The sequence below is a fragment of the Saimiri boliviensis genome, chromosome 14 (genome assembly GCF_048565385.1).
Source record: "Saimiri boliviensis isolate mSaiBol1 chromosome 14, mSaiBol1.pri, whole genome shotgun sequence".
NCBI classification, from domain to species: domain Eukaryota; kingdom Metazoa; phylum Chordata; class Mammalia; order Primates; family Cebidae; genus Saimiri; species Saimiri boliviensis.
In genome coordinates this window covers 65,073,168-65,099,640 of record NC_133462.1, presented here as the reverse complement: position 1 = coordinate 65,099,640, position 26,473 = coordinate 65,073,168, and the positions used below count along the sequence as shown (strand labels likewise).

At 37.1% G+C, this 26,473-nt stretch overlaps 1 protein-coding gene across 8 annotated transcripts in view; it reads right to left on the bottom strand.

Moving 5' to 3' along the window:
- The window catches only part of RPS6KC1 (ribosomal protein S6 kinase C1), a 186,227-nt gene that overhangs the window by 38,693 nt on the left and 121,061 nt on the right, over positions 1-26,473 (bottom strand). For 7 of the 8 annotated variants that reach the window (XM_074385175.1, XM_074385174.1, XM_010340952.3 and 4 more), the window contains 2 exons: positions 4,694-4,741; positions 3,014-3,146 (listed from right to left, as the gene is read on the bottom strand). In XM_074385175.1, coding sequence (XP_074241276.1) covers positions 3,014-3,146; positions 4,694-4,741 — 181 coding nt within the window. Of the gene's footprint in view, positions 1-3,013; positions 3,147-4,388; positions 4,472-4,693; positions 4,742-26,473 lie in introns of those variants that run through there. The other variant, XM_074385179.1, reaches the window with a different exon arrangement.

The window sequence follows — 26,473 nt, the reverse complement described above, 5'->3', positions numbered from 1 at the left end:
CTATGCCTGTGTCTCAGCAAGCACTGAATAAATTTCTAATGAAATGAATTACAAATGGAAAGAGACGCACATAAATCATGAATAGTTCTGTAAGCAGTGGAAAACTAAAGCCACAAATCATACTCAAAGCATTCATGTTATGGAGAAAACAACTGTTCAAGGTTTGCTTTCTCAGTAATAACTATTCACACATACAAAAGTTACTTTTCTATGACACAGGACAACTTCCTAATTTATGGAGGGGCCACAGAAAGTACCACTGATATATAAATGACAACACACTGTTTATCACCCAGTTGACTCCATTGCTCAAGCCAAATCTGAGAAACTGCTGTAGATTTTCCTCTTCCTAATCTCAAATCCATCACAGGTCCCATTGACTTTACCCTCAAACATCTCCACTGGTGCCCTGGAAGGCCAAGCCAGCAGCACCTTTTAACTAGCTTCCCGTAGTCACCTTTTAACTGCGTCTATTCTCGCCTTTCTACAACCCATTCCCCATACAAGAGTCAGTGACCTTTTTAAAATGTAAATCAGATTCTGTCACTCCTTAAGATGTCTAATGGTTTCCCAATGCACTTGAATAAAAGCCAAAGTCCTTGCTCTGCTGTACAAGGCTCCTGCCTACTTCTCCAATAGCCTCATGTACCAACATGTGTCTCACGTTGCCCTCATTCTGCTTCATTCCAACCAAATGATGCCTTTCTTGGTTATGAAACATTCGAAGTTTGTTTTTACACTCATCCCTGTACCTGTATCTTACATTCAAATGGTTCTTTTGCCATTCAGAACTCCTCCTAAATGCCACCTTCTCAGAGAGGGTTCCCTTGGCTACCCAATTCAACACAGTCCCCAGTTGTTATTCATTAGATCTCCCTGTATTAAAGATCTGTATAGTTCCTTTTATTATCCAATGTTCTCTTGTTTTCTGTTTTTCTGTTTGACTTTTCACAACAAGAATTAACGTTTCAGGCCTGGCATGGTGGCTTAGAGCTGCAATCCCAACATTGTGGGAGGCTGAGGTGGGAGGACCACTAGAGGCCAGGAGTTTAAGACCAACCTGGGCAACATACAGAGAACCAATCTCTATAAAAAATTTAAAACTTAGCCAGATGTAGTGGTGCACACATGTAGTCCCAGCTGAGGCGGGATATCACTTGAGTCCAAGAGTTCAAAGTTACAGTGAGCTATAATTGTACCACAGCCCTCCAACCTAGGAGACAGAGGAAGACCCTGACCACCACCCCTACAAAAAAATAAAGAATCTGAATTTTAAAAGGGGAGGCTCTTTCCTTGTTTTGTTCATGTAAAAAGGAGCCTATAGTATAGTGCAGGCCCAAGAAATTTGCTGAATATTTAATTAATCCAGAGTTCTTATTTGCACTATAATTTACTATTTTTATATTATAAAACTGTCTTAAAATTAAACTAAAATGAATGATCAAAAGAGACAAATTTTTATGGTCATGTGACCATTCAAAGTCAGGTATGGTCAATAGCAAAGGAAGAATCTGAAAGAGTTTAAAAGTACTAAGTCTATGACTTCAAGAGATTATAAAAATTTTCTACACTATTGAAGTACAATCAATTGAAACATCAGCTTCAAGAGGTATAAGGGAAGGTGAGAAGATAGTAGAAAAAAACTGAAAAATGATTTGGAGAAGGAAGAGGAAGAAGAGGAAGATAAAGCTACAAATAACAGAGGTAAGCTAAGATTGAAAATTTTGCCATAGATAATCTCCAACATGAATAATCCACATGGGGTAATAGAATATTGACTATAATTACATTCATCCTACTGACCTTGTTCTAAATTATTATGGATTATTACTACGCAAGTTATTTTGTTCCACACCAGAGGTGGCTGTATTTCGCTATCAGATGACATGACCTCTAATTCAATAATGTCTGTAATGCACTGGTATCCTCAGATAAAAGCTGTCTATAATGTCTGAACAAAGGTGAATTAGTTATCCAATTCACACACACAATTAACTCTCTTAATACCTGAGAGACCACAGAGCCCCTTCTGAATTTCCTATTAAATACTGCATATGGAGGTCTTCCCTCCATCTGTAGTTATCTTGTGCTGTACTTCACAATAAACAATATTAATAGTTTATTGCCCCCATCAAAAATCCTGCATTTATCATATAAGCCCTCATTCCAGAAAGCAATGACTCCTTTTCCTAAAAAACTGTATTAAATACAAATGTTATGCCTATCAGTAAAGTGCATTAGTTATATAAAAATCATAATGCCTTCATGAAATATAGAAAACAATTAATTTTTTTTTACTATTTTATGAACACCTCTTAAAAGCCAAATGGCAATATATATTAAGTGAATTCATATTTACAGGCTGTTTTCAGTCATCCTAAATAAAAGACTATTTATTTAAATTTAGGTATTAAAGGGCAAACACAAATCAAAACATAATATTTTTTGCCACCTGCTCCCTGTACAAAGAGTTGAAATTTTATAAATAGTTTGAAGGCAGAGAAAGGCTTTGTACCCATATGTGATGCCAATGGCTATATTCATAAAAACTCAGATCAGAATAACTAGGTAATGTCAAATGTTAAAGAAACACCCTTGCCTTCTAAAAGAAGGAGGTAATTAATTAATTCTTCAGGGGATGCTTTTCATTTTAGTCATCTAACATAATGTATCTTTTCAGCAGAGAACAAGCGAACAAAATATCCCTAAAATAAAATCTAGTTCTCTTAACACACATTCACATTAAAGTTCTCATTATATTAGGTAAATTCTATGAAAAAGTAAGCAGTGAAGTAAACCTACAAATGGTACCATAGTTCAAATGAAATCTGCTGTTCACCTGGGTTTTCATTTTCCCTCACAACACAAAGTAGGGAGATAGAGCAGAGGAATAGGAAATGGTTTCTTCCAAGTGTTTCATATATTCTAACTGCTCATGAAATGACAGAGAGACACTGGAAAGCTAAGTAGGTGATATTCTTCACTGCATAAACAATCCAAACTACAAACCAACCTTCCGCATACTGCAGCACAAGAAATACCGACTCCTCAGAGATGATGTACTTATGCAGACACACCATGTTGGGCACACAGCGGGGGATGATGGTCTTTCTGTTCCTGCTGTATTCACTGCTTTTCCTTAGACCCTGACAGAGAACAAAAAGGTCAGTTGTATCCTCAGTTGCCTTTGGAGCCTGCTGTGCTCTGTGTTTATCAACCAAACTAATCTATCCGAGTTACTCTGGGCTTCAGAGAAACCACTCATCTGCTGCTCTATGCCCCCCAGTCCCTGGAGGCTCTGCTGATGGCATCTGGCGTGAATCCAGAGGAGGAAGATGCCACAAAGCTGCCATTAAAATCAATTACGTGGGTCAGTGTTTTTATTAGAGATGCTCTCAAACTAAGTCATCAGGATGACACACAGTTATTTCTCTGTGACCTTTTCTTAAGTTTTATTTTACTTATCTGTATCTTTAAAGCAGTAGACATTGTAAGATCAATACAAACTCCTGAGATACAAAAGGTATGCTTAGATTAACCAGGCAAATTTAAAATCCTATCCCCAAAAAGTACAAACAATATTAAGTCTTCTGACAAGGAACAAAGTTTGTCTGTTTACTGGTGTCATACTCTGTTTGTAAAAACTGGGGAAATATCAATGATAAAGTATATTTACAAAAACAAAATGTGTTTCAGTATGTGTCAATGTGACCTACTGCCATGCCTTATCAGCAAAATAAAAAAGCATCAGGAAAAGAAATATAAAATTAATCAATTCACCTTCTGAATGCTTTGGAAATGCTTAAATTAGGATATTTTCAGAATATGTACTATCACAGTCCATTCCAAATACAATTTCAAAAGTACAAAATTGAGGGTTTCTCTTATTCATTTGGTTACAAATTGTGTTATGTATAGAACCAAAATTGAATTTAGATCAAAAAGAGGACTAGGAATGTAGATAACACTTTCCCAAAATACCTGTAACAAGACCTTAAGGCCAAATTTTAGCTCTTAAGAACTGTAGTGATAATCGAAGGTGAGATTATGTGTAGTCTTTGCAATTATACAAAATGGTCCTGATGTATTTAAACTACACACTACACATTCAAACAACATGAAATTGTTCTTCATTTGGTCCAAATTATTTCCTCCATACTCTGTATCAAAAATCTTTTTAAATGCATGCTATCAACTGTGATGAAAGAATACAAAGAAAGGTAAATAAAGATCACCACAAACATAAAAGAACATTTATAACCCAGGGAGGAAAAATATAACTACTTAGTTAATATTAACTAAATATTAACTAAAATATTAACTTTTCTTTCAGAAGCATAATTTGAAATTAAAATTTTAAATTCATCAAGCATACAAATTTTACTTACTTCTTTGAGACAGGGTTTGGCTCTTTGTTGCCTAGGCTGGAGTGCAATGGTGCGATCTCGGCTCACTGCAATCTCCACCTCCCAGGTTCAAGGGATCCTCCTGCGTAAGCCCCCCGAGTAGCTGGGATTTTAAGTGTCCACTACGACATCCAGCTAATTTTTGTATTTTTAGTAGAGACAGGGTTTCACCATGTTGGCCAGGCTGGTCTTGAACTCCTGACTTCAGGTGATCCACCCACCTAAGCCTCCCAAAGTACTAGAATTATAGGCGTAAGCCACCACGCCTGGTCACAAATTTTACTTACTTTTAAAATGAAGGTCTGTTCTGTCCTTGTGTCCATTACAAGTAAAACCTAGATAAAAGACATGAGTAATAACTTCTTAACAATACAGTGAAACATTAACTCTTAGCTTTAAACTAAACTTTAAAAGGGGGGAGCTGAAATTTAGCCCCTCCCCCAAATTGTTCATTTCTGAATAAATTTTTTTAAGTCAGCAAATTACAGGACCAAAATAATCTTATCCAAATTAGGTTTTATTATGGTTTCCTTTTCTAAAAATGCCTATTTAAAAAACATTACTGTTTCCTAAAATATTTTAAAGTGTTATTTCTTACAAGTAAAGGAAATATTATTTTAAACAAATAATTCTTCCTCTTGGAACATATATGGCCTAAAGGAAGTGATTCAAGAAAAATTATTCAAGTCTCAATTTTCTTCCTAAAATCTCCCATGTAGCAACTTGCTATAATGTGATCACAGTAACTCAGGCTCTAGCCTAAGGCACCCTTTTGGTACCACTTACACGGGACTCAAGGACCCTTAACACCCCTTTCCACCATCAGTAAATCCTGTCAGCTCTGTTTTCAAACCGTATCCAGAATCTGAACTCACCTTACCACTTCCACAGTTATTACTCTGATTCAAGAAAAGATCAACTCTTACCTAACTCGTAACTATGGTGTCCCAACTGATCTCCCTGCTTCCATCTTTGCTGCCTGCTCTGTGATCTATCCTTTAAACAGCAGCCAGGGTCTTCTTTTTTAAACACAAGCCAGAACATGGCACTCTTCTTATCTCATTGAGAGAAAAAGCTTAAGCCCATAAAATGACCTCATGACCTCTCACATACGGCCCCCTTAAACAACTCATTCCTACCCCTCATCTTGATGGATAAAATAAGTTAACAGTAAGTATGAAATTATCCTACCCTATTAAAGTTTTATTATTTTGGAAATACTATAGCAAAGATTGGCAAACTTTTTCTTTAAAGGGCCAAACTGTAAATATTTTAGGCTCTGCAGGCCTATGCAGTCTCTATTGCAGCTTTTCAACTCTATCATTGTAGAACAAAGGCAGCCACACACTGAAATTGGCCATGGGAGGAAGACTTGTACTACAGAAATCAGCAAACACTGTAAATGAGGCTTCTTCCCCCTACCAGAGAGCTGACTGTCAAACAGTTACCAGCCCTACACTGGGTAAGGAAAGACAGAAATTAAGGATGAGAAAAAGATGTTAAGCTTGAAAAAATAAAAGAAATTTTAAAAGGTAAGAAGAAACAGGAAAGTTGGGATGGGAAACCGGTTTGAGAAGACGGAAAATTCCATTTTAGATAATAAAATTGAAAAAAATAGTGACAACTTCACCTTTGGCTTCTCTTCTGAGTGTTTGACCTACACTATTTAAATTTCCATTTAATTTCAATAGAATATTCTCACATGTACCTCATATCCTCTTCCCAAAGCCCTGCCTTCATCAAGCAAACAAACGACCTGCTCCTCCTCCTATAGTACTGAATAAGACCATCTTCCATGCATGCTCCAAAACCAAACAGTGGCCTAAGTTACTCTGAACTCTCTCCTGTCTCCCACTTTCAGAACGAGTGACCAAATCAATTCTATATCCTAAGCACTTCCCTTATCCACCCTCTAACTGGCATGTTTTAAGCATTTCCTATGTGATATACTTTACCCATGTGTAATCAATGTTAATCCTCTCAGCAAGCCAATGATTTTTATTTTATTCCATTTTGACTGGGTCTCACTCTGGTGCCCAAGCTAGAATGCTGTGTTGTGATTTTAGCTCACTGTAGCCTCAACCTCCCACGTTCAAACAACCCAACCACTTCAGCCTCCCAAGTAGCTGGTACTATAGGCATGTGCCACCATTTTTCCCCCCAAAATAGACAGGGGTCTCACTATATTGTCTAGGCTGGTCTTGAAATCCTAGGCTCAAGCGACCCTGCTGCCTTGGCCTCTCAAAGTGCTGGGATTACAAGGATAGGCCACTATGCCTAGCCCAATGAAATAATTTTACCACTCCTATTCTACTTTAGAAGACATTACAAACCTATCTTCTCATAGACATAAGACACTCTTATTATGTAGAAGCTATAAAGGTCAATAACAGTATCTAACACTTGTGAGGACTGCAGTAAGATAATCTTATAGAAGGACAGGCAGTCACTGTTATCGCTATCACTATCATTGATTCTTTTTCCCTGAAACGTTCCCCCAGCCACTTATCAAACAAGTATACATCTTTCCATACTCAGCACAAATGTCACTCTCTCTCTCAGTAACACTGACTACTTTCTTCCTTTCTTCTGCTGTTTTCCACATCACCAACTTTTATTATAGCATCTCTACCCCTTCAATTTGGGGGACTAACTCCCAACAAGACTTCAAGCTCTTTATGGGCATGTAGCAAGGCAGGATAATGGGAGCCAAAGATGCTCATACCCTAAGAATTCTCAGAATTTATGAATGTGTTATGTTACTGGCAAAAAGGCCTTTGCAGATGTAATTAAGGTACAGACCCTAAAACAGAGCGATTACACTGGATTATCTGGGTGGGTTCCAAAATATCACATGAATTCATTTTAAAAACAGAGAACTACCTTTTACTAGAAGAAATACAAAGCACAGAAATGATATGGATGAAGGGGAAATCATACTCAAAACGTGAAAGGAATGCATGATTGCTGGCTCTCAGGTGCAAAGGCCCACATGCAAAAACCGGAGAGAGAGTTCTAGGATCTCACAGCAAGCCTAAGAAGGAACCTAGGCAACTTCTAGGAGTATAGAACAGTCCTTGGCTGACAGCCAGTAGAGGAACACAGCGTTCAGTCCTACAACTCTATGAAAAGACCAGAATTCAGCCGACAACCTGAATGAGCTTGGAAGCAGCTTCCTCTCCCAAGCCTCCAGTAAGGAATACAGCCTTGCCAGCACCTTGACTTCAACCCAGGAACTGTGTCAGACTTCTGACCTAATTTTAATAATTTAGTTATGATAGGCTGCCATCTTTATGGTAATTTATGACAGTAACAGAAAACCAATAGCAAAAAAAAAAAAAAATTATTCTATCACATAAACACTGTTCTTACACAGCAAATGTTCAAAAACATATGGTTAGTGAGTTTAAGCCTAAAATTTTTTAAGGTAGATGATAACATGGGAATGGAGCTTAGAAAATAAGTCAGTACTAAAGATTTATATTTGAGCATTCTCCATAAGATAAAAACTAAAGACACATGAATGAATCCCAGTGGAACACTTCCTTTATATCAGGCACTGTGCTGGGCTTTAATGCATTAAATCATGTAATTCTCTCCACATTCCAAAGAGGTAGGTATCTTTTATAAATCAAGTTTACAGATGATGAAACAAACATAAAGTGGGTTGTACCTCTCTGGAGTGCACTCTGAAACACTGGAACTTCTTTAACCTCAGGACTTTGTCCATACTTACAAAGCTAAGAAGTGGTAGAGGGTAGTCTGGCTCCAGGTTTCTCCCTCTTTAACTGCTAAGCTATACTATTTATTCCTGAATTTTGAAAATTATACATAGTTGGAATATTGTGAGTAAATAAGACAACAACCAAAAGTGTAGTACAAAGAGAAAACATAGCTGTTCGAATGTCAGAGAAAGAGAATGTTTAAGATGAGTGTAATCTATGCCAAACAACAGAGAGAAGCCATGAAGAATGAGGACTGAGAAACTATCACTGATTAGGGCAGTGAGGAAGTCCTGTGTAACTTCAATACAGCATTGTGCAGTGAACTGCTGAGAACAGAAGCCAGATTGCACAGAGTTAATGAGTGATGGCCAGGCACAGTGCCTCACACCTGTATTACCAGCACTTTGGGAGGCCAAGGCGGGTGGATAAGAAGGTCAAGAGATTGAGAAATCCTGGCCAACCCCATCTCTACTAGAAAAAATAGAATAATAATACAAAATACAAAAATTAGCTGGGCATGGTGGTGCATGCCTGTAGGCCCAGCTACTCCAGAGGCTGGGGCAGGAGAATGGCTTAAACCCAGGAGACGGAGGTTGCAGTGAGCCAAGATCATTCCACTGCACTCCAGCCTGGTGACAGAGTAAGACTCCATTAAAAAAAAAAAAAAAGCAAGAAAGCACGGAAGCAAGCAAGAAAGAAGTGATATGAAAATAGAGGTCAGGTGACATATATAAGTCTTTCAATAGTATAGTATGTCAGAAGAAGGAAAAACACTAAAATGAAATAATGGGATCATCACTTGAAACAAAGGTTTTGATGTTTTTAATTTTTCAGATAGGATAGACTTACTCTCTCCATAACTGCCCTTTGAGTTATAATCAACACAAATCTTGAGCCACCAAAACATAAAAACACATTTGTGAACTTTAAGCATTAAATCAACATATCAAGAATGTAAAAGGAGGCACCACGGCCCTCTTTCTGCAAAGGAGAGCTCAATAAACATCTGTTGAACATCTGTTGAATCTGTGAAGATATTTAGTGTTCCTCAAGTCTCATTTGTTTTTATATCAGGTGTGGCTTTTAAGTTACTTACCAGAAAGTCAATTCTATTTGAATAAGATACACCTATGTGAACTAGAACACATCTCACTAGGTAAAAGGGATGGTAGCTGTGTAATCAAAGGAAAGAACTTCTCCCTATTAAAAGCCTCTTAATTGAATCAACAAAATTTATAAATCAGGAATGATATCTCTTTACTGATCTCACTTAGCCATGAAGTATGAAGCAGATCAGATAAAAAGGTCAAATTGGCTGGGCGTGGTGGCTCACGCCTGTAATCCCAGCATTTTGGGAGGCTGAGGTGGTTGGATCACCTGAGATCAGGAGTTCGAGACCAGTCTGGCCAACAGGGTGAAACATCGTCTCTAATAAAAATACAAAAATTAGCTGGGCGTGGTGGCGGGCACCTGTAATCCCAGCTAGTCGGGAGGTGAAAACAGGAGAACTGCTTGAACCCAGGAGGAGGAGATTGCAGTGAGCCGAGATCACAACACTGCACTCCAGCCTGGGCAACAGAGTAAGACTCTGTCTCAAAAAAAAAAGCCAAATTACGATGGATAAACATGGCTGGGAAATGCTGCTTTGTTTTTATTTACTTTCTTCTCCTATGAAGTTTTCGTGCAACTAGACAACGTTCACATTGAGGCAATAAACACAAGAACATATGTGATTTTTTTAAAATGTGCCCTTTGACTGTCAATTTCTCCCAAACAGGTGTTGGCTAAATGATTATAAATTGGCCTCTGGATACACCTCTTCAACTGAGCCGTACAGGGCTGGTGATAATATAATTAGACCCAAAAACATCAGGCTAGTGAATGCTTTCCATCTGTTTGGCAATAATGTTTAGTTAACAATAGTCTTTAAAAGAAGCACCTTCAACTTCAGTTCTTAAAGTTATTTATAGAGCTATTCTTAACACACCAGCACTCCTGCTAACAAGAGCTTTAGCCACTTGGAAATTATTAGCCATACAGCTGTACACAAAGAGAAACGACTGCATTTAACATCTGTATCTTTCCAAATTTACATGCTTCAACCTCATTTAAAGTCACTTCTTAATGAACAGTGCTATGGTGCTGCATTAATATTATAGTTGCATGCACAAAGATCATAAGGAGCCAAACATTTTTTTTAATGCTAACAGTAGGCCAATCTGTAATGAAGCTGTCAGCATAAAGGACAAAATAATAGCTTCTTTAACCCTCAAACAGAATTTGTTCATTTGTAGACTAGAACACATCAATTTAAAAACTGCTCATGGGTTTGCTCACCTTTATAAAGACAAAAATCTAATTTGTACTAGCTTGATACAATTGTCTTTCCAATAAAAGGCTCCTAAAACCATCTTTTATTTCATGATAAAACAAGTACTATAACTAAAACTGTCATGAAATAATTACCTTGGATAGCACACCTTATACAATTAATGTATCTCTCTCTTTGATTTTTCACACTTACTTATCAGCCCTATATTAGCATATGGTCTAACAGAAGTGATTACTTCATCTTTGCCCATACTAATACACGAAATAACTGTTCCTAACTGGGTGGGGAATAAAAAAGCAGACAACTTATTCCTTAAGGATTAGGCTCATCTGTTCTTCAATTCCACCAGCATAGTGAAACTTGCCCACTTCTCTTTCATAATAGTAATAGGAAAAGCTCCAACTGATTACAAGTTTGAGTCTTTTTGTTAACTAGAATTAAGAAAGAACTAATATTTAAGTAGGTAACCATCTTTGCAAAGAAAGAACAGAGAAGGAGTACACCAAAAGCATCAAATAATTATTTTTAAGCATATAAAGAAAAATGATATAGAGAAAAGAAAAGAGATATGCTACTATGAAGACACTACAACTGTGGTGAAGAAGTATGGAGAGTTCCCTTCAGTGAAGATTAAGTGTCTCCCCATTCATGAATCTTTTTCGATATTTAATTTAAATGTTGACAATGGAAATCTGGAAGTCCCTGAAAATATGTCACCCAGACTGGAGTGCAATGGCGCGATCTCGGCTCACTTCAACCTCCACCTCCCAGATTCAAGCAATTCTCCTGCCTCAGCCTCCTGAGTAGTTGGTATTACAGGTACCCACCACTATGGCCAGCTAATTTTTTTCTATTTTTAGTAGAGACAGGGTTTCACCATGTTAGTCAGGCTGTTCTTGAACTCCTGACCTCAGGTGATCCGCCCGCCTTGGCCTCCCAAAGTGCTGTGATCACTGGTGTGAGCTACCACGCCCAGCCCCCAATTCCTTTTAAAAGAAAAATTACTTGGATAATTTCAGGGAATGTCTGTTCCTACTTTGGTGACATTTACTTCATGGGACTCCAGAACAATTAATAGAAGTTAAAATAATGCTTAAGAAAAGTCTACAGAAAATTAGTACAACCACTATGGAAAACATTACAGAGATTCCTTAAAGAACTAAAAGTAGACCTACCATTTGATCCAGCAATCCCACTGCTGGGTAGCTACCCAAAGAAAAAGAAGTCATTATATGAAAAAGACACATGCATATACATGTTTATAGCAGCACAATTAGCAATTGCAAAGATATGGAAGCAACCTAAGTGCCCAGCGACCACTGAATGGATAAAGAAAATGCGGTACATATACTCCATAGAATACTATTTAGCCATAAAAAGGAATGAAATGATATCTTTTGCAGCAACTTGGATGAAGGTGGAAGCCATTACTCTAAGTGAAGTAACTCAGGAATGGAAAACCAAATATCATATGTTCTCAAAAGTGGGAGCTAAGCTATGAGGATGCAAAAGGCCTAAGAGTGATATAATGGACTTTGGGGACTCGAAGGCAGGTTGGGAGGTGGGTGAGGGATAAAAGACTGCATATCAGGCACAGGGGACATTGCTACAGTAATTGATGCACTTAAATCTCAGAAATCACCACTAAACAACTCATTGTTTAACCAAACCACCGGTACCCTAAAAACTAATTAAAGAAAAAAAGAAACAAAAAGAGTAAAGGACAAATACAGAGCACCACTTAATGGTATCGCATATAATCTGATTTGTGTTTGCTGCATATAATCTGAATGAGATGTCAACTGTGCAAGTTATGCTACTGGTAATTCACATACAAATAATCATACCAGAAAGAATGACATCTACACAATAAAGAAGCTAGAGAAAATATACAAGCCCAATTTTGCAAATAAGACAGTTTTTCTCAACATACTTTCACATGAACATGATTGCACTTACTATACTCTTTCAAAAATAGTCCATACTTGACTAGTATTATATCTGAGTTTTTAACTAGATTGGGAAATTTACAAGAGCTGGTAATGTTATCCTTCTGTAGAAATGGTTTTGAACAACAAACCTAGTGTATTAAAACTTTGCTTTCCTACCCTAACACCATACATAATTTTCAAATGTTATTCATATTTTCTGCTAAAATGCATCTCATCTTTTATTCTGAAAATATTCACTGGGCATGGTGGCTCATGCCTGTAATCCCAGCACTTTGAGAGGCTGAGGAGGGTGGATCACTTGAGGTCAGGAGTTCGAGACTAGCCTGGCCAATATGGTAAAACCCCATCTCTACTAAAAATACAAATTAGCTGGGCATGGTGGCAGGTGCCTGTAATCCCAGCTACTCAGGAGGCTGAGGCAGTACAATTGCTTAAACCTGGGAGGCAGAGGTTGCTGTGAGCTGAGACTGTGCCCTTGCACTACAGCCTGGGCAACAGAGTGAATATCTGTCTAAAAAATAAATAAACAAATAAAATATTCAAAATGTGTTTCTACTCTTAATTGTTAATTCCATACCTTATTCTCATGAGGCATCCTTACAAAAATTCAACTACTAGAAAACAAAGAATAGTACTAGGTGAACTTTAATATCAAGAATTTTCCCAACTGGGGTCTAACTTCTCTTTCTTTGACATCAGAAGGCCAACAATGTTCCCTGTACCATTGCCCAGCAACTCCAAAAGCAAAAGATGTTGTGCCTACAGCTTTAGTTCATCAGAAGCTGCACCATCAAGAGCATCAGCATGAACAGACTACACAGAGACACTTCTGTCATGTTATGCCATGAACCCAATCTGTCCTTGGTTTCATAAAAGTTTTCACTGATGAGAATTTAAGCATAAAGAGTAAAATTTGACATGGATACTTGTAACTCTAGTCAAAAAGATATTTTCACCTATTATGCTCAAGGATCCATTTTCAACTGCGAAAAGTATAAAAAGGTACCCCTAAGATTTATGAGTAACAAAATCCTTTGGAGTCTTACCAGTGTTTTATTTGTGCTAGAACTTCCAACATAGCAGATCATCATGAAATGAACAAATAAACCAAAAAGGCTAGTAATGTTCCCTATAACCACTGCCCAGTAACTCCAAAGCAAAATATGTTGCGCCTACAGCTTTAGCTAGTCAGAAGTTGCTGCATCAACTTCTGCAAAGTTAATAAAGTTAAGAACAGCAGTCAAGAATCACCAACTAATTTAGAACAAAATGAAATCTCTCTTTGAAGCAGGTTGAGTTCTTCTGGCTTCTATTTGATCAGAAATACCTTCGAAGGTAGAAAAAAAAACAGACCAAATCTATCAGAATTACATGAAGACCGTAGTTAAAATCCACATCTCTTCTTAGTTATTAAAATCCAAAATGCCATAAATAAAAATATACTTGTTTATCCAAACACCTGGGACTCCTAAAAATGTCCCATATTTCAATTTACATAGTTATCTTATTTATCTCAACTACCAATGAAATGGGGTAGGAACAGAGGAAAAAGAACCAGGTTAGGAAGAGCAAGAAGCATAAGACTAAACTGGTAAATAACTGCTTCATTTATAAGAACACAACTAATTGTAGATTTCTTTAAATGCCCAGACATTTGCAAAGGTTTTAGTATGCTAATTTTTAATTAAAAGATATTTCAGCAGTGAAAGCTCTTTCATATGCACTACTGATTCTTCATCAAACGTTAACTTTCCAACTTAACACCAGTATAGCCGGTGGCAGCCTGAAGGTTTACCATCTGCTGCTACCCAAAGTCACCGTGGCCACCTTCAGAACATATGCATCAAAGCCCCAAGATAAGAGACTGAAGAAATATTGCCTAAGTCAGCATAAGGGGGATGACGAACCCAGAGGCAGGCAACAGGCAAGCTACCAGAAAATACAGAATATCATGAACCATCAGTTACCTTATGGAAAAAGTCCCAAGGTCACAGGGGACTCCAATGGCTGAACAAAAAGACAAGAGAAATGCTACTCCTGATGGAATATACTTAAGTCATTACATGATCTTTCTATTAAAAAAAAAGTCTAGTCATATTTAAAATCAGCTGTAATTTTATTCAAAAAAAAGTATTATAATCAATAAAATGAAATATAAACTTTAAGGTGTTTTATTCAGTCTATAGATAATAATAAAGATTGTATTTCTGATGAGTCACAGAGTATTTTGTTTTGAAAGGTTTTTCTGCTACTATCATACACTTACTTCAAACATAACATAAGAAAATAGATTGAGACAGATTTAACAAAATCCACAAAATACCACTTTAAAAATCTGATGCCGTATATTTAAAATAATGATCATGTTTACCATAATACATCATATAAAAACAAACTACTGTGGTGTCTTTTAAAAACAGAATCTCAAGAACCTAACTATATTCAATTATAACACTGAATAACTGGCACATATTCATCATAAAAGAAATGTATTCGTAGAAAATTTTCTTAGACTTCATCTTTGCTTTCTGCTTTTTAAAATGTATTTTAAATGTAGAAGAAAATAAATACGGAAGATATTTTCTAGAAAATTATACAAAAGCATCTTTTAATTCTTGGTTTTAAAGTGGCAACAGAAGGCCAGGCACAGTGACTCACATCTATAATCCCAGCACTTTGGGAGGCCATGACAGGCGGATCGCTTGAGGCCAGGAGTGTGAGACCAACCTGGCCAATATGGCGAAAATGTCTCTCTATAAAAATACAAAAATTAGGCCAGGCGCAGTGGCTCACACCTGTAATCCCAGCACTTTGGGAGGCCAAGGACGGTGGATCACGAGGTCAAGAGATCGAGACCATCCTGGCCAACATGGTGAAACCCCATCTCTACTAAAAATACAAAAAATTGCCAGGCATGGTGGCACATGCCTGTGGTCCCAGCTACTCGGGAGGCTGAGGCAGAAGAATCGCTTGAACCCAGGAGGCGGAGGTTGCAGTGAGCCAAGATTGTGCCACTGCACTCCAGCCTGGTGACAGAGCAAGACTCCATCTCAAATAAATAAATAAATACAAAAATTAGTGGGGTGAGGTGGCACATGCCAGTAACCCCAGTTACTTGGGAGGCTGAGGCAGAAGAATCACTTGAAGTTTGGAGGTGGAGGTTGCAGTGAGGTGAGATCACAGCACTGCACTCCACCCTGGGTGACAGAGCAAGACTCCAACTCAAAAAATAAAATAAAATGGCAACAGATGCATTTACTTGCATTAATTCTAATCTTAATCCAGATTTTTAAAGATTCTTCAATATTTCAACCAAGAATTAATTACAAATTAATTTTAAAATAGGGCATTATTAAACATTTACATAACATAAAAACTGTTACAATAAAGCACATTTGTCTTACCCTATATTTAAGTTTGATTAATAAAACCATAAACTTTTGAATGCCAATATCAACAGTTTCTATGATACAACACTGTATTGTGTGTGTATATTCCATGTGAATTCAATTTATACCTAGTAATTTAGTAATTTGTATAAGTATGATGGTTTTTAAAAAATCATAGTTTGTTACTGTGATAATAGCTGAAAACAGAGCAAATGCTACCAGAATAAGTTTATCTTCTAAAATATGAATAAATTATGAGTAATATTAGAAAAAGAAAATAAGCATATTTTAATAGTACTAAAACAGATTTACAAATAAAATTTCACAAAATTCAAAAGCTAGTCATCCTACATTGTTTCATTCCTCCAAAGTCCGGTGAAATATAATTAGCAAAGTTTTTTTTTTTTTTCCTCTCTTTTTTTTTTGCAAAGTTTTTCTTTGACAAATTAATATCAGGATCATTAAAGATAAAAAAAATTTAAACGCTTTTTAGTGGATATCAACAAACTGATTCTAAAATTTATACAGAAATACAAAAGACCCAGAATAGCTAACACAATACTGAAGAACAAAGCTGGAGGACTGACATTACCTGACTCCAAGGCTTACTATAAAGTCACAGTAATCAAGACAGTGTGGTACTGGCAAAAGAACAGACAAATCGCTGGGCACAGTGGCTCATGCCCATAATCGCAGCACTTTGGTGGGCTGAGGTGGGCAGATCACAAGATCAGGAGATTGAGACCATCCTGGCTAACACAGTGAAACCTTGTCTCCATTAAACACAAAACATTAGCCAGGCGTGATGGCAGGCGCTTGTAATCCCAGCTACTCAGAAGGCTGAGGCAGAAGAATTGCTTGAACCAAGGAGGCAGAAGTTGCAGTGAGCTGAGATCGTGCCACTGCACTCCAGCCTGGACAACAGAGCAAGACTCTGTCTCAACAACAACAATAAAAAGAACAGACAATGGAACAGAACAGAGAGCCCAGAAGGAAACCCACATAAATAACTCACTTTTGACGAAAGAGCAAAAGGAATACAATGGATCAAAGACAGCCCTTTCAAAAATGGTGCTAGACATCCACAAGCAAAAATGTGAATCTAGAACAGACCTTACACTCTTAACAAAAATTAACAAAATGGATCACAGACCTAAATGTAAAACATAAGATTATTAAAACCCTAGAAGATAACGCAGGAGAAAACCTAGATAACTTTGAATATGGTGATGACTTTTTAGATATAATGCCAAAGGCAGAACCCACTTATGAAAGAAACAATTGATAAGATGGACTTCATTAAAATTAAAAACTTAGGCTCCATGAAAGACAACGTCAAGAGAATGAGAAAACAAGCCACTAACAGAGAGAAAATATTTATAAAAGATACATCTGATAATGAACTACTAGCCAAAATATACAAAGAACTCTTAAAACAGTAATTTTTAAAGCCTAATTTAAAAATGGGCCAAAGACTAACAGACACTTCACCAAACAAGACACAGGTGGCAAACAAGCATATAAAAAGATACTCAACATTGTATGTCATCAGGAAAGTGCAAATTAAAACAAGATACCACTATATACCTACTAGAAATGCCAAAATCCAGAACACTGACACCTCCAAATGCTGGCAAAGATACAGAGCAACAGAAACTTTCATTCATTGCTGGTAAAAATGCAAAATAACACATCTACTTTGGAAGACAGTTTAGCAGTTTCTTACAAAACTAAACATATTCTCACCATAAATGAACCAGCAATTACACTCCTTGGTGTCTACTCAGGAGCTGAAAATGCACATCCACAAAACCCCTGCACATGGATGTTTACAGAAGCTTCATTCATAAGTGCCAAAACTAGAAAAAAAAGACCAGTGGTTACCAGATATTGGCACAGAATGAACAGGCAGAGGACAGAGATTTTTAAGGTGGTGAAAATACTCTATATGATACTATAATGGTAGATACACGTCATTATACATTTGTCCAAACCCACAGAATGTACAACACCAAGAACGACCTTAATATAAACTACGAACTGTGAGTGATTATGATATGTCAATGATGGGTCATCAGTTGTAACCAGTGTACCACTCAGGTGGGTGTTGTTGGCAATAGGGGAGGCTATGCATGGGTGAGGTCAATGGGCACATGGAAAAACTCTGTATCTTTCCCTCAATTTTGATGTGACCCTAAAACTGCCCTCAATAAATAGTCTTAAAAACGAAAATGCTTCTCCACTTCCCATCTAAGAATCACTTGGCTAGATCCTTGGATTACACATCGGTAGACAAATAACTAAATCGAGTCCTGTACTAAAGCGACGCAAAATCCAGGTTATTCTCCAATACATAAACTACAAACACAAATTTAAAATCTCTCATATTCACATGAGCCAAAGTCAACGAACGTGAGCCATTCCTCAATGATGTCTCATACTGAAGTGTGTGAAGTTAATGATTTGGTGAACAATAAACTTATCAAAGAAATAACTTTTATATGTATGTAAAAAGAATTTCACTTTGTATAATTTTTCAAGTTCTAGGCCTATACATCTATTACTTCATAAAACCTGCTTCCAAAGGACAAGGTGTATCTTTGTAAGGAAAATGGATATAAACATAGCAGAAGGCAGAATATAAAAGACAGAGAAACTGCGTTTAAAACAGAATTGCTAAAGAAACAGGAAAAACAACCACTTAGGAGGCTCTTCTCAGATCCAAATGCTTTAAAAGCTAGATCTCTCTACACCTTTGCATTCTCATTTTGATTGTCTGTTTTCTGTTTTTGTGAAGAATCTGCCCAAGGCCATAAAGGGATTATGCTAAAGAGAGGTTAAAACTCTAAAGTTCTGGGTTTATAGGCTCAAGTTCAGCTCATGCCATTCAATCCCATAATGAATCCATTAATTCTATCTTTCTAGTTTGAATTCTGAAGTTCACTTTGGATGAGAACTTGACACTATTAAATTTAGATGAAAATTAATTCAATTAAAAGCACGGTCTATTGTATTTAGCTTTAGTTCCTTATTTGCATTTGCTAGAAAAATTCAATACTCTGATATAACTATTTAACTGTCCATTCATACCCTGGTTTAATATTTTCTGTCTGCTGCTAGATATGCTCTATAAATACACTTAAAATAAGTCCCTAAAAAGCACCAAATACATCCACATAGTTCTCTTTTATAGAATCAGGGCAGTATGTAGTCAGACAGTTAATAACAGACACAGAGGCAACATTCTCAAGTCAATCAATATATATTCAACTAAGCTGCCAATGTCAAAGGTAGCCTGATTCCAATTCAGAAGGAAATGCCTGGAGGGCAAGAAAGCTTTAAATGCTATTATTTTTTTAATGTTTTTAATGAGTTTGTACTTTTGTAGCAGATGGAGCCAAACTTCTGGTATTGATTAAAATTTAACAGTATTTTTAAATAACCATGTATTTAGGATAAGAACACAATGTGTTCATGTTCTGAAAAGTTCCAAAATGTTTTAAGGCACATATGAAACACAAAGGCACAATATTCATTCTCAAATTGACAAGTTCATCGACTGCAACAAAGTATTCTGACAATAATCTACAGGTATCCTCTGTAAAAAAAGGTAGAAATGTTTTGATAGTTTTCAGTTCATAATATCTTCTTGCTCTGATGCTGCAAGTATAATATATTTTGAGGCACAGATTAACAGATTATTTGAAATTTTTAAGACATATGTTTTGTCTCTTTTTATTACCTTCAAACTTACTGAACAAGTATACTTGGTCATTAAGAAATCTAAAGGCTTATTGGAAAAGGCACAGAAATAACATCAAAAACCACCGTATAATATAGATAAATGCTGTTGTCAGAGGTGTTCGAACCAGAGCAACTCCATCTTGAACAGGGGTTGGGCAGAATAAGCCTGAGACCTACTGGGTGGCATTCTCAGGAGGTGAGACATTCTTAGTCACAGATGAGATAGGAGGTTGGTACAACATACAAGTCACAGAGTCCCTACTGATAAAACAGGATGCAGTAAAGAAACCAGCCAAAACCCACCAAAAACACTATGATGACAAAAGGACCTCTGTTCGTCCTCACTGCTCATTACACACTAATTATAATGTATTCAAATGCTAAAAGACACTCCCACCAGCACCATGACAGTTTACAAATGCTATGGCAATGTCTGCAAGTTGCCCTATATAGTCTAAAAAGGGTAGGAACCTTCAGTTCTGGGAAATTCCCACCCCTTTCCCAAAAAAGTCATGAATAGTCTATCCTTTGTTTAGCTTCTATAATCAAGAAATAACCATAAGTATCCTCAGTCAAGAAGCCCATGCTCCTACGCTGCCTATGGAGTAGAATTCTTCTATTCCTTTACAAGCTTTTTTTTTAAAGACAGAGTTTCACTCTTATTTGCCCAGGCTGGAGTACAGTGGCATGATCGCAGTTCAATGCAACTTCACCTTCCAAGTTCAAGCCATTCTCCTGCCTCAGCCTGCCAAGTAGCTGGGATTACAGGCGTGTGCCACCATGCCCAGCTAATTTTGTATTTTTAGTAGAAATGCGGTTTCACCATGTTGGCCCGGCTGGTCTTAAACTCCATTCCTCAGGCGATCCAGCCATCTTGGCCTCCCAAAGAGCTGGGATCACAGGCATGAGCCACCACACTCGGCCTTCTTTACATCCTTAATAAACTTGCTTTCATTTTACTCTGTGGACTTACCCCAAATTCTTTCTTATGCAAAATCCAAGAACCCTCTGTTGGGGTTTGGATCAGGATCCTTTTCTGGTTACACTATGAAAGGTAAGTTTGAGGTGGTAAAAGAATACAGGCAGAAGATATTTAAATATCAGACAGTAGATGAAAGCAAGGGGGGCTTCTAAGAGAAGACAACAATTAAGAATAAGAAATTGAGGAAGAAAAGGAAAGGAAGGTACTCCAGGTAGAGAGGTACATGACATGTGGAATGTGATGCATTTGTATCCCTCCAAGTTCAAAAGGACTAGAGCCAAGATAATATGTTGTGGTGTGGTCTCAATTCATCCAGAAGGGGAAGAATCAAGTTAAGAATCAATAGAGAAAGAAAGGACTAGATCAGAAAGATCTTTAGGCTTAGCTTGGAACTTTACCCTAAAAACTATGAAAAGGTTTTAAATTTTAAGTATACCCTGAAATTACCTCCTAAAAACGGGAGGACATGAAAAAAGTATATATACCTATGCCACTGCACAGCCAGCGAGATAGCCACCCTTTTCCACACAGGCAGAAGACGAAAGGTTCAACCTCTGAAGACATGGAACGAGACAGGTATGACAAGCAGCTGAAGGTAAGACTGAGGAATGGTACTGAAAACAGAGGCATTATGTGAAAACCTGTACACCAAATGGTGAGGACACCATTCCCGCTTCCACCACTGGGCTCCCACAATGATGCTGGTCTTATACTAACTCCTTAAGTAGACTATGAGGTGGTTCTCTAAGAAAACCAATTGGTCCAAGAGATAAAATATACAGATAATGACATTTGTTTGATCTCCCAACAAAACATCTAGATTGTTACCCAGATGGAAAAAAAGGTGAGGAAACGCATAGCTCAAAATATGAAAAAGAGTTCCACACTGCAACATCACTGAAATTACAGAACATGAAAGACAAAAGGAAAATCCCATAGGCCTCCAAAGAGAAGGGCAGAGGAGGAGAAAAACAAGCCACATACAAGAATCAGGAATTGAAAAGTAATACAGAAGACTGGTGAAGAGATTCCCAGAATAACAAAAAGTGGATATATAAAGAAGATAGCTAGGTTGTAAGCCAACAGAAGAAACTAATGCAGACTTGAGCAGAATAATGAAATAATTCAGAAGAGGAGGCTCTGAGGAAATCACATATATGATGGATTATTTAAGGTGTTTATATTTGAGAGATATTTTAAAGTTCTATCAGAGGTTTTGAGAATAGAGACAGATACATACAAAAAATACAACAAATGAGGGGGAAAGTAAGGTATAGGAGCAAAGGGAATTTTTCTTCCTCCCTTCTGAAGGTTTGATCATTTGAATCTATAAAACAAACTGACAATAGACAGATTAGCAGAAGAAAAGGCATACAAAGCTTGGTGCGGTGGCTCACACCTGTAATCCCAGCACTTTGAGAGACTGAGGTGGGCGGATCACTTGAGGTAAGGAGTTCAAGACCAGCCTGGACAACATGGTGAAACTGTCTCTACTAAAAATAAAAAAAATTATCTGGGCATGGTGGTGAGCACCTATAATCCCAGCTACTTGGAAGGCTGAGACAGGAGAATCACTTGAACTCAGCAGGCAGAAGTTGCAGTGAGCTAAAAAAAAAAGGAAAGAAAAAGAAAAGGTATACAAATTTATAAACATGCACATGTGCAGGGGAGCCACACAAAATAGGAGACTCTAAGAAGGGCCAAACGACTGAAGTTTTTATGTCAGACAGAAAAGAGTCAGGGGCTTCGAGCTCCAGTGTAGGGGAAGGTAGTTTACAGGTTGTGGAAAAATGAGGGGAGGAAATGCATGCTGAACAAAAGCTATTTTGTATTGCAAATGATATCTCTCAGGTAGCAGCCCTCAGAAAGAACAGATGGTAGCCTGCTGAAAAAGTTTCTCTGTCACACCTTTAACAGTGCCTCTTTTTCTTGAGAATTATTTTTTTTTCTAAATCCAAATAAGGTAGATAAGGGATTCTCAAAGTCCATTTCCATCTGCTGTTTACTTTCCTAGTGTGGATTTCTACCATAGATACAAATCTCCTCCACAAATGGACAGCTTTTCAGTGCTACTCCTCTTTCTGCAGCTTTTCTGAATAGTCATCTCAAAATATGCCAAAGCTAGTATATTTTGGGGTGGCATATTCATTCCACAGAAAAAAAAATGTGTGTGTGTGTGTGTGTGTGTGTGTGTGTGTGTGTGTGTGTGTGTTTTGAGACGGAGTCTCGCTCTGTTGCCCAGGCTGGAGCGTACCGGTGCAATCTTGGCTCATTGCAACCTCGGCTCACTGCAACCTCGGCTCACTGCAACCTCCAGCTCCTGAAGTCAAGCGATTCTCCTTTCTCAGCCTCCCGAGTAGCTGGGATTACAGGCATGCACCACCATGCCCAGCTAATTTTTGTATTTTTAGTAGAGATGGCATTTCACCATGCTCTCCAGGCTGGTCTCAAACTCCTGACCTCATGATCATGCCTGGGATTACAGGTGTGAGCCACCACACCCAGCCCTAGAAGCAATATATTAACCCCAAGATAAAAATTTTGTACAAAGAAGATCCAAAAATATTTAACAAACTGTAATTTAGGTCAATTTTAAGCAAAATAAAATTTTAAAGAAATTAGCATACAAACAATACAAATCAGAATGACAACCGAACTATTTGAAATAACTGAAAGATGGTCACTGCAGAAGGGCAGTATTTAGACCTAAAGAAGCAGTATTTGGCTCAAGAGAAAAAAGGACTTTCTAAGGCTTTGAACTGTGTAAAATGAAATGACTTTGTGACATTAAGTGGCTCTGTCTTTTTTCATGCTTTTTTATGGTCTCTGCTGTGTTGCTTTACAATTTATGTATTTACTTATATCTTTCCAACTAGACTAAAAAGAAGAATCAGGTCTGATACATTGTAATATGTCCAGCACCTAACACAGTGCCTGCCCCAGGGCAGCATTCAAAAGGTATTTGTTAAATTGATAAATAAAAGACCCTGGAGCTGAAGAGCCATTTAATGGGGCACTGTAGATAGACCACAAGATTCGTAATGCACTGGTTCAGATAACCTTAAAGCCCTTTCTAATCCTAAGATTATAAAACCCAAGCCATAGGAGGTAAAAGGAAACTAGTCCTTTTATTTCAAAATTACTTAAAGTTTGTCCTGTTATAAAATTGTCCATACAATGCTATCTCTAAAAAATGTTAGGAAGCCATGCTTTAAATACTAAGAGAATTTGGACTTTTTGGAATAAAAATACCCACAAATCCAAATATAGTATCCGAATGCAAGTATAGAATGCACTGTATATACAAGTTGAGCATCTCAAATCTAAAAATCCAAAAAGAAAAGAAATGTTCCAAAATCTAAAATGTTTTGAGCACCAAGATGATATTCAAAGGAAATGTTCATTGGAGCATTTCAGATTTTGGATTTGGGATGCTTAACTGGTAAATATAACGCAAATATTCCAAAAAAAGAAAAAAAGAAAACACACACACACACACACACAGACATCTGAAACACTTTTGGTCCCAAGCATTTCGAATAAGAGATATTCAACTTGTATACTCTTGATTTTAATAGTATGTACATTTAACTGATAGAGATACAGATAAAACATCAAAGCAATAAATATGAAGAAACATAACTATAATTTATGTCTAAAATATAGGCTGCATCTTATTTTCTAAATAAGTATATTAGATGTAGTCCTTAAGATGATCATTAATTATAATCAAATACTACATTGATTCTAAATATAAAACCTATGGGAATGGTACATTCTTTTGAAATATATATATACATACATACATACACATAAGTTAGTTTGTTATTATTAACATTATCTGCATAATCTGGTACTATAAGTAACTATTTTTTAGGTTCTTGGTCATTCTTAAAGCTTTGATTAAGGGAGCTACCTCCCACCATCCACCTCACAGTGATTCAAACTGCTTCATGCATTACCTTATCACTTTCCTCACATCACAATGACTGATGTTCCCATAGGACTCTTAAAAGCATGACTTATCTCTGTCTAACTTGCTGTCCTTCCAGAATCTCAATATGTAAGAACTGTCTTCAGCAGAACATCTCAAGTGTCTCATCATGGCTGTGTAGTAATGAATCAGTAGAGTATACTAAAAAGTAGAAAGCACATTCTGACAACAACTTTCTTTATGTGATCCTCAAACAGGTAAAAATTTAATGGATTAAGCAAGGTATACCACACATTTCTTCATAAAGCATGGATCCAAAAAGAGGTATCCAATACTGTAACATACCATAAGCAGCCTAGGATTGGTAAAATGCTCACAATGCCCAAAACTACTTCAGGCACTAATCAAAATGAGATGTATTCATGTGCTAAATGTTAGGGTACTTTAAAAATAACCAAATTTATATAAGTCTATTATAAGAAGTGAGGTCAGGTATGATGGTTCACGCCTGTAATCCTAGAACGTTGGGAAGCCGAAGTGGAAGAATCTCCTTGAGCCCAGGAGACTGAAGACTACCCTGGACAACAAAGCGAGATGCCATCTCTACAAAAAAATTAAAAAATTAGCCAGGCATGGTGGCATGCACCTGTGCTCCTAGCTACACAGGAGGCTGAGGTAGGAGGATTTCTTGAGCCCAAGAGATTGAGGCTGCAGTAAGCCATAATCATGCCACTGCACTCCAGCCTGGGTGACAGAGTGAGATCCTGTCTCAAAAAATAAAAATAAAAAATGACAATTAAATTAGAAGTTGTTTAATGGTGAATTATTTAAAAATGTCTTCTTTACAACATGTGCAGATTTAGGCTGCTATAAGAGAGAGTTTAGAGGTATCTGTATCATCTATTCCAGTACACTCCAACAATACTGAGATTTTTCAGAAATACCAACCTGGAAAACAAACTTTATCATACTGCAAATAAATAAAGGATACAAAAATTTATCTTTCTGGCTGTTAAAAAGACATTAATTAATAGCACCAAAGGTAAATCATAAAGGAAAAACATAAAAAAAGAAAAAAATTAACATAATATATATTGGGATGTATGATGAGAAAGCATGCAAATTGATGGGAAGGTGTCTAACCCTCCAATCAGGTATTAAAATTCAATAAAGGTCAATTCAACACATATTTACTGAATGTCTGTTATGTACACACACAGTATTAGATATAAAGAAAGAAAAGCCATGAACACAGCAGATAGAGTCTGTGCTTTGCAAGAGCTTAAAATTTAGCATGGAAGAGACGCAATTTAAAACAGTTTTAAGAAATGCTATGCAGAAGAATTGCAGGTGCAACTGGAACAAAGAAGAGGAGTGTCTAATTCAGACATGGGACCATCAGGAAACTTCTGGAGGACTGGAAAATAGCAGAACAGGAGCTGCCAGCAGACACACATTCATTCTCAAACTTATTCGAGACCATATGCTCAGAAATACTTCCAGGGTGGGAAAGGTAGAAAAGGAGATTCCACTATTAACAGGAAAAAGCTTCCAAGTCTTTATAATTTATATGTTAATGTCATCATGACCTCATGTGAAAACATAGGCTAATGGAGGCTGAAAGCATATAGATGCACAGAAAGAAGACAGTAGGATTATACATCAAAATGAAAATATAATTCTCCGTAGGTAGCAGGGTTATAGGTGAATTATATCCTTTTTTTAGCTTATTGTTTGATTTTTCTACAATGAACATGCAAGAAATAGAAAATTTCTGCCTTGAAGGAAATGGGAAAAACAACTCCTGTATATTCAAGACAATGGTTTATATATTCTTATAAAGAGAGAGCTCCTGAAAATTCTGTAAGAAAATATAAACCTTTAGCCGGGTGCGGTGGCTCAAGCCTGCAATCCCAGCACATTGGGAGGCCGAGGCGGGTGGATCACGAGGTCAAGAGATCGAGACCATCCAGGTCAACATGGTGAAACTCCGTCTCTACTAAAATACA